We start from the raw sequence: 9,573 nt of genomic DNA on the forward strand, positions 1-9,573 counted from the left end.
TCTGTAAATAAAACTGACCGTAATCTTAAATTAAAATTAATTTCATTTGAATTTGTCGTGGATCTGATATCACATGACCCAATTGTGGGTGCAATTACACCCACGTAGTATAATCATGCAATTGCCCTGACTTGACTTATTTGGCTGAAGGTCCGATTGAAGAGTGCGACAGTGTGAGTGAGAATTGCCAAGGAGGTCAGTGTATTGATCTCACAGCCTTAAATGAATCATTTATTTGCTTCAAATACTATATTTATTGCCAGTGAGGTTAACCCAAGGTGTTGAGAGACAACGTGTTGAATTTTGACTTGTGAATAACAAAGTAAGTTTTATTTAAGATCCATTGTATTTCAGTGCTAAACTATTTGCATTCAATATGAGTTCTTATTTTACTTATTTTTTTTAAAAGCACAGTAACTTTTTTACCCTTAACATGGTCATGTAGTGGCCACTTGTGACCAGTCATTGCCTATTTTTTTAAATTAAGAATTAAATGTTTTATTTTGTAATGATTTAGGTGTGTACCATTCTCTTTATAAATATATTATGAGCGGTTTCAAATGTGAAAAGTGAATTCCCATTATTGTATTTTATTTCAAACGCATTGTCGAACCTGTATTATGTTACCTACCACAAGGTTAAGATCAAAAAATTAAAAATAACAGAAAGTCATTTTATTTGTGACTTTCTTATAGATTAACTCAATTCCCTAGCCAGAAACTAATCTGTGGCAAACAGTTCCTATTTCCTATTCCTATGCACACTATGTCTTAGGCAATAGACAAAATTAAAAAAGGGTATTTTATGGAAAGCTAATACCAATAAAAGAATGTTAGTAAATGACAGTAAAGAGAATATGTTCCAAAATCGATATTGAAATTTTGTTAACCTCTCTTTCTATTAATGCATTATTTTAACTTGTTATTTTTGTTTTCCTAGGTCTTACTAAACTACAGTACTTGGGCATTTTCATTAAAACATATACCTAGCAACGGCATAAAGTTAAAAGTTGTCAGTTTTGTGACAGTTTTCCCTACAGTTAATATGGAATAAAACGTCACAAAACTGACAATATTTAACTTTTCCTTAACTAAGCCGTTGCTAGGTACATGTTTTAGTAAAAATGGCCTTCACCAGTAAATTGTAATTATTTTCATACCACATTTTCTCCAGTAATTTATATTTTGAGTTCATTATAATAGATTGAGCTGGGATGGCATAACTAATATAAAAAATTAAATACTACAAAAATTTGGCTTTTGCACAGCTGTGGGACACTTTAACAGGCTGAAAGAAAAAAAAAAGAACTAATGCTCTTTATTTCCTAATTTTGAATCATCCATTTCTCGCAGACGATGTCTCGCCCCCGCCCTCAATGGCAACTCCAAGCTATCGCAGCTCAGCGTCGAGACACGGAGCTTCGGAGAGCCGAGGAGCTGCAAAAGGTTGCCGACTACTTTGAAGCCAACACCAACAAGTCTCGGCATCATGAGCAATGGACCACTGAGGGCTACTACGAGAGAGCCAACAAGGAGGCGGAGATGTTAAGTGCCAGGAAACTACGGGCTATGTAGGTTCATGAAATACAAAACTATTTTTTATATATCAAATGTTTGTCTAAAGGTATGAGATATAACATGTAATAAATAATTTATTGAATCAGGCGTTACTTTGCGGAGGTCCATATCAATGAACTAAAATAATTTACCAGTTGTTAGACTGGTAGCATGGTGTACGGTTGTGTCACTCTGAAGATGAGCTCTGGTTGAGTTCGAAACGCGTCAGTGTAGTGTGGTGGTGGTGATAGATGGGTTTGTGTGATTAGTGTGTGTTCTTACAGTGTGGAGGTGGAGGAACTGCATGAACACGCATATTTTGCATAAGCTTAGCTATCATAAGGTCGCGGGTGAGCAAGGAAATTATTTTAGTTCATGTAATAAATAGTATCATGGAACAATCAACACCACTTGACTTTGTTGCAAACTAAGCAAAGCTTGTACTAACTATGGGTACTGGCAACTGATAAACATATTTATACATTCAAGATAAAACTCGAGAGCAAAAATCTGTATAGAGACCTATGTACAGTCAGCATCAAAAGTAGCTGTACACTTTGGTACTTTGTCGTTTTACAGCCATGTACTAAACGCCATGCAAAACTCTCAATGTGTCAATGCGACAGAGTAAAAAGAGATCCGCTACTTTTGATGCTGACTGTACCTGAACTGAACTGTGGGAACTGTGTATTTTAATTTATGTTTGTCTCTGAAGTTGAACCGCCGGAATAAGCTAGGTGCAATGCACGGACAAAAAAGGTTGAACTATTTTTTTTTTTCGAAGGTAACCTTATGGCTGGCTGATGTAGGATTATTTCTGGTCATGCAAATAATGTTTTGAGATTTTAAAAAATATACTCACTGATAATAAAATTATATGAATAATGTTTTTTTTCATACATTTCAGCCAACTTGAAGAGCGCCGTAAGAAATTAGAGTTAATGCTGTTTCAAGAAAATATGGAATACCAACAAGAGATGAAGGCTCTTGCGGCCAAGCCAAAACTGTTTAAAAATGGGTAGGTATGGATTAATGAATGATCATATTGCAATTAGAATCGATTTGCGAGTATCCGATATCTCATCAAAACATCACAGAATAATGTGATTTCCAAAAACTTTACCTTTCAGTTCCTATCTAAATGACGTACCAACCTCAACTCTGAAGGACATAAACCAGGGTATTATAGACAAAGAAGAACAACTCCGGAGGCACGAGGCGGAGCTACGCTTGCACCACGCGTGGCGCTTGCGTCAACCAGAGCTGCGTGCTGCATCTGCTTACATCGCTAGCGGGAAGCTCAAGTCAGCTTGGTAAGTCAGTAACGACATCTAGTAGCAGCTAAAGCGATTGTAACAATTAACGCCATCTATTGAAGACGACAATTAGGATGAGTTCCATCGCTCATAAATAGGAACATAGTATTTACATACATGCCTACGCCTATAAATCTATAAATAATATTTAATGATCTTAGTCAAGTTCCCAAGTCCACTTTGTTAGTCAGTGCGCTAGCGCTATATGATACAGGTAACAGTCACTATAACAACTAGTGCCATCTTTTGAAGACAACAAAAAACTGTTCAACAAGGAAACGAAAATCTTGCGTTAGGTATTAAATTTTATGGATTTTTCGCCACAGGACTCAGCAAATAGTAGAGAAAGAGATGGCAAGAAAGAAAGAAGAAGAAGAGAATCTCAAAATCCTACAGGAACGGGACGAGGCGCTTCGCAAACAAATAGAGATAGAGGAAGAACGGCTGAAGGAGAAGGAGCTACAGATGAGGGTATGTATGTCAGTGACTAGGTATAAGTCAAATAAATAAAATACTGGAATAATAGCAATAGCTGAACACTTTATCTTTATGTTTTTTTTTGCGAATACTCTCCAGTGATTCACTGTGTTATAAGATTAAGAGCAGTGTAGTAGTGCTGTGGAATTCTTTCTACCTACGTAAAATACATTTTTCAAGAACTTTTATTTAATTTGAAATTTTAATCGTTCCGGTCAATTTTTTTTTTACAAAAGGTTACAATTGGCAATAAAGCTTATTACAAATGAAAACTTTACAAAAACTAATCTTATGTAGCTAAGTGAGTATGTAAGTATAGTCGAGTACAAAATGTTATATATTTACGTTTCAACAAAACGTACCGCACGCTTTTATTCGGACGCAATGAGGCGTAGTTTTGAGTGGTTCTAACAGATAGATATTTCCAGCTTGATTTAAAAAACATACCACCAACGATAGATTAACGGATGATCTGGTTAAAGCCGCGGATACACCGTGGTCGCAGGCCGCTTCCTACCGAAGCAACTGGAGATCTGGGAGGGGGGGGGGCTATGTCCAATACTGGACGTCCTATGGCCGATTTGATGATGATGATTAAAACTTTTTCCAGGAGCTCCGTGGCAGCCTAGAAGGCCAAATCGCCGAGCTAAGCGAGAAAGAATCAATCGTCAAACGATTACAAAAACAAGAAGAAAAAGAACTGATAATACTAGACGAGCTTAAGCACATATCGAGCGAGAGAGAGAAAGAACTCGCACGACTAGTGTCAGAAAGAGACGCGACTATTGTCAATATGGGCCTCCATAAGTATAAGCTTAAGAAGAAAGTGTTGTCTGTGATACAGGAGATTGAGTTGGATCTTCAGATGCTAGAGAAATTGAGAGCAGCTGTTCTTAAGGTGAGATTAATTTGCTTGTTGAGATATAGAAAAATAGCTAAAAGTAGTTGGCTTGCTTTAGTCTGAGTCTGACTAGTTAGAAGCATCTCTACCCACTCGGTTATCCAGTCGTCTAAATTAGATTTTTAGTAGCTTTAATACAAATTAATAGTTATTCATTTAAGTTGGCAGTACCACAGAATAAATAATAGTACTACGTACAGAAGTTGCACTCCTTTGATCTTGAAGAAAGCCGCCGTTTTAATAGCCTACAGGTGCTGCCTAAACGTTTAGAAATATTATTTATTAACCGACTTCAAAAAACTTCTTTTGGTAATGTAAGAAAAAGATAACTTCGAGTTCATTGTTTCTTTCTTTTGTTTATTTCGACATCCGTCCACGCAACAGTTAATAGTATTACGATTCGCCATGGGTACAAACGGTGCAGCGCAGTGTACCTACTGATCTCACAAGCAATAGCGCACTTTAGCACATATTTAGGTAAGGATCGAAACATTCAAAGCAAGTGTTGCGTCACGCGTGTGCTCACAGGCGCGCGGCAGCCCCCACTGCTTAGAAAATCTCAAGTTGTCGTGCACTGTAGGTGTTTATCGCTGTAGGTATGGACGAGTGACGGATGACTGGCAATACGTCGCAACTCTCTTTTGCCAAAAAATTATGGGATAATCGCGATTTGACAGATCATAAATCAAAAGCATGCCAATGAGGGCTTCTGTGGCAGGCTAGTTGGCTTCGACACGTTAGTGATTGGTTAAATAACTAAATGAGCCAATCGCAAGTAAGACTGTAACGTCAAAAAGGACCCCTCAATACTACGCCATTTAGAGGCTGTTTCACCATCCATTGATTAGCGTTAACCGACATTTAAATGTGATACCGTCTCCGTCTATTCGATCAAAACAAATACAGACGGTATCACACCTAACCACCAGTTAACACTAATCAATGGATGGTGAAACAGCCCCTTAGTGATATTTCGCCTGTCAAAAAAACCCCATTGATTGGTGGTAATGCTGCTGTCAACTATCCTGTTATGCATCAAATTGAATTACTTAGGCTCAAAACGGGGAGGCCTGTAGGTGGGGGAGGCCTATGTCCAATAGCTTACGTCCTAAGGCTGATATGATGATGATCTAAACATCAAATTGTTTCCAGGATGTTGAAGCAAGCAAAGAGAAGTGCTCGAGTTACAAGCGTGTGTTGGATACGGCGCTGCTTGAGCTGACTGAGGCGCGGGAGCGGGAGCAGCAGCGGAGGCGGAATATCGACGCCATGTACGACGGTGAAGCTCGGCAGATCAATGAAAAGCAGGACAAGGTGATCAGTCTATGAAAGTGTTGTACATATAAAGAGTAACAGAATGGCAAACAACGCACAACTTAACGCATTGGAGCTAGAGACTTGAAATATGTAGCAGACATACCTACGGCTTATTTTCATTGGTTGATAAGTCGGTCGATATAAAGTATGCGGAGACTCCCTGCGTACTGGATAACGACTAATGAAAATCATTGAGCAATTCGGTCGATATACAGCATGAGTGCAGATCTGGTGAATAATGTTTTTCCATGGTATTGTGTTATCTTCAGTAAACTTTAGTAAGCTAGCTGAGAAAGCAAGAAAAATGCGAACTTTTCCAAAAAATACTATGGCAGACCATTATTATTTACAGCGGTATTCCTCGACCAATGAAATTCACCAGTTGCTTGGACCTTGCACGGCATCCGTAAACAAAAATCTTCAGTATCTTGCATGCGTCTTCCATGGACGTATGAGAACAGTTCCCGCATTCGGGTCTGCGGCATGCTATAAAAGAACCTCTTCCAAAGAAATCATCCTGAGATTGTGAAGAGGTTCCATCTTGAGGGCTTATTGTCTAACACAATTGAAATCACAATGGTTTTCACCACTTTTTTCTGTCACATAGGACGAGAACAGAAAGAGATGGTAAATGCGATCGCGCCTATATGCTACGCGGTTCAGTTTTCTCGATTGTACTTATTGTGTGTGACTATTTATCTCACCAGCTCTGGGCGAAGGAGCGCGAAGCCCGCTGCCGCTTGGTGGAAGAGGTGCTCTCAACTCTTCGGAGGCAGGTGGAAGACAAGGTGGAAGCGAGTCGCCGCCAGCAGCGCGCCAACGTCGCAGAGAGGGAACAGATCCTCGAGCAGATGGAGAGCTTCCATCGCGAGGTCAGCTCCAGGGAGAGAGATACTCAGGTACGTTTAATTTTTTTTTGCTGCTCTGGTGGATTATAAATACAATAGGTATAAGCGTTTCGGGTAAAATGAATTTAATGAACAAGTTAAAGAGACACTCTGTTTTTTACTTCGATATCGATAGTGTGGAAATAAAACAGTGACAGTGCAAATAGTAGCTTGTACAACAAGAGTATAAAACGAGCTATTTTATCCGAGACGTTAAACCCGAGCCGATACGGCGAGGGTCGATTGACACGTCGAGGGGAAAATGGGTTTAATGTTTAAGTTTTACACTCTGCTTTTCACTTCGATTGTGAAATTGGGAATTAATAGCAACTGTGGAAACAATTATTCACTTACTAAGTACCTTGTATTTTTCATGCATTACTATTATATTATTTAGTTTTGTTAATTTATTGTAAATAACGATTTATTAAAAATTGTTTGTGGCTATTGGCACCTGATTACCTTGGTCCTAGACAAAGATTTTACTTTATGCATTACAGCATAAAAAATAATGTTATGTCGCCTAAATCCAGCATAAATACGAAGTTTACGAGCATGAGAAGTAAACAAGTATGTTTTTAATTTTCTGTCCACAGTTAAAAAACGCAGCGTACTCAACAATAACAGCCCTACAATCGCAATTGAACGGTCTTCACGTGCAAAAACAGCAGCTAGAGGCGGCGGCAGAGCGAGAGGCAGAGCTGCGAGAGAAGAGCGCGGACGAACGACGACTGCGTACCGAAATCGCTCGCATCAATAGAGACCGCACTGAACAAGCCTGGATGTAGTATGGACCTAGACTAGAACAACATAACCATACTTCAACAAGCTATTATTAGGTGTTTTGCGGGTACTCGTATTCTTCATGTAAAACAGTTTCTCCTAGATCGTATTTAATCTGACTAAAATATGAATATCACAGTTTTGCAATTTAATTAAACTAGGTGCCCATAAAAGGAAATGAAGTACATATAAAGACCTACTTATTGATAGAACTCTTTCTGTTGGTTTTTGGTCAAAGTAGCACATGGTCCTTTTGCTTTTGTTTTTTTTTTGTTTCATTTACGGTACTGTAACTAGAATACATTGAAAAAAAAAAACAGAAAAAAACTGTTCTTAGTAATTCATTTAATATTTTTAACAACTCACAATTCAAATTCATACATTCGTTGAAACTCTCTCTTATCAGCACCAATATCTGACCCAGCAAAGCGTGCATAAATATCTGATATTAACTGATATTATCTGATTTTTATGTCAGATATTTTTGCAGGTGATTGTACCAGGGTGGAACTGTCTCAATTTAACTTCACTATCATTTCTCTCGCCAATTGCATGTTAACATGACCTTTTGCTGTGAAAGGTACCATCTTGGTAGCCATAATACTGATGGATATCTAAGCGCTACTGCTCGAAACTAGTTATGTAAAAGCAATATGTTAAAATTACTAAATTAAACGGTAAACACGATGATGGTGAACGGTCCGACTAGTTTCGATCTTTTAAGCGTGTGCGTTCATGAGTTGAACCGTTTAATTGAGTAATTTTAATAATATGTCTTACGTCAGTTTAAGTAATATTAAGCAATAATAAAAATGTGATTTGAAAACAGAAGGCATCTGGTAAGTTTGATAATAATAATAATATACTGAGCGGCAAAAAATCTGGCCCTCAAATGTATGCAGTAGTAGGTAATTTTGTATGTGGAGTAGGCCCAATTTTTTGGCGCTGAGTATAGTTAAGTATGTCAATTTGCAATGTGATTTGGTGTGATGTGTGCTGTGCAATGTATTAAGATGTGCCTTCAATTTGTAAACTAAATTAGTGGTGTGTTTTTTGCGAAAGATGGAATGAAATATTATGAATGAAAAGTATAAACAGTGTTTGGATCTCAGCAAATAATATTTTTTGACCTAAAGCTGCGTCCACATTTGTATCATTTTGTCGTATCGTATCTCCGTCGTGTATCAAGAGCGCTTGTGTGGACGTAAAAACAGCGCGATCATGCGACCGATGTTGATACGCGTATATTATATACCCCGCACACTCGCGATCGGAAACGCGTATCAAGATCGGTAAGTATGGACGTGTTTTAATACTGTATCACGATACGAAGTTATGATTTGATATGCCATACGCCGTGATAGCTCTCGAGGCGGTTTTTCCCGGATCATCAAAGGGGATACGGATAGCGTCCACACTTAATGATAGGGCGTTATGATACGTTATGCTGCTACGCTATGGTTAGTATGGACGCATTTTTTCAGGCGACGCTGCAAGTGATAGGGTGTGCATAAAGTGAGCGTCCATACTTAGGATACGCGAGTTCGATACGATACGCGTGACCGTGATCAGCAAAATGATAGGAATGTGAACCCAGCTTAACGCGGCGACAAAGGCATTTCTGTTTAATTTTGTGTGCTTAGCTTTAGTTGTATAGTGACAACAAAAAAAAATTCTAGGGGAACCGTTACTTAAGAAGCGTTTTTTTTTAGTTCTGTCATTATCCAACTAAAGAGCGATGTGTTTCGTTATGTTTATTTTTTAAGCTAAAATGATGATGATATTGAATTTACTAACTCAAATGATAACTGTGATAAGTACACCTAAAACTATTCGATGCAGGAATAATATTAGTAATAGATAAGTAGGTACATACCCACGTGATATTAATGTGAGGTCAGACTGAATATTTTTGGAAATGTTATAAATTCTCACTTCCAATAAAAATCAATAATGCTCCATGAGTCAAGAACAAAACAAATTTACCAATTTCTATAAATAATAATAAAAGGTGCAACTTTAAAATGAAATAATACGAATCTGGATTGTTTGGTGCATATATGTATTGTGTGAAAATAAAATATTTTGGCTAAATGCTTTGGTTTTTATTCCTTTGACGTCAGGTATTATTAAATTAACTAGCGGACCCGGCAGACGTTGTCCTGCCCGAAAAAGCAGCACTACATTATATACGATAACACACCGACAACAGCGCCATCTGCCGGGTCCAATTGTGTTTTCAAACCAACCAGGAACCTATTGAAATATACACAAAATTTCATCTGAATCGATCCAGCCGTTTAGGAGGAGTTAGGTGACAAAAAAACTTACAGATG

At 38.1% G+C, this 9,573-nt stretch overlaps 1 protein-coding gene across 2 annotated transcripts; it reads left to right on the top strand.

Annotated features, from left to right (window-relative positions):
* On the top strand, positions 1 to 9,331 carry LOC141431212 (uncharacterized). Of its 2 annotated transcripts, none has more exons than XM_074092280.1 (9): positions 1 to 322; positions 1,353 to 1,570; positions 2,464 to 2,574; positions 2,687 to 2,869; positions 3,199 to 3,343; positions 3,960 to 4,247; positions 5,403 to 5,564; positions 6,275 to 6,466; positions 7,051 to 9,331. In XM_074092280.1, exons 2-9 carry the CDS (start codon positions 1,356 to 1,358, stop codon positions 7,240 to 7,242), a joined length of 1,488 nt encoding a protein of 495 aa, XP_073948381.1. In that variant the 5' UTR covers positions 1 to 322; positions 1,353 to 1,355; the 3' UTR covers positions 7,243 to 9,331. The 2 variants fall into 2 exon arrangements, with proteins under 2 accessions (XP_073948381.1, XP_073948382.1); XM_074092281.1 differs by having other exon boundaries at positions 1 to 195.
* The last annotated feature ends 242 nt before the right edge of the window (positions 9,332 to 9,573 follow it).

This window comes from Choristoneura fumiferana, chromosome 9, assembly GCF_025370935.1.
Source record: "Choristoneura fumiferana chromosome 9, NRCan_CFum_1, whole genome shotgun sequence".
Classification (NCBI taxonomy): Eukaryota; Metazoa; Arthropoda; class Insecta; order Lepidoptera; family Tortricidae; genus Choristoneura; species Choristoneura fumiferana.

Bases quoted from the DNA above. Each gene is read 5' to 3' on its own strand.
- LOC141431212 (XM_074092280.1), top strand. From the start codon at position 1,356: ATGTCTCGCCCCCGCCCTCAATGGCAACTCCAAGCTATCGCAGCTCAG. The intron at 1,571-2,463 runs GTAGGTTCATGA...CATACATTTCAG, and splicing joins GCCAGGAAACTACGGGCTAT to CCAACTTGAAGAGCGCCGTA. The intron at 4,248-5,402 runs GTGAGATTAATT...AATTGTTTCCAG, and splicing joins TGAGAGCAGCTGTTCTTAAG to GATGTTGAAGCAAGCAAAGA.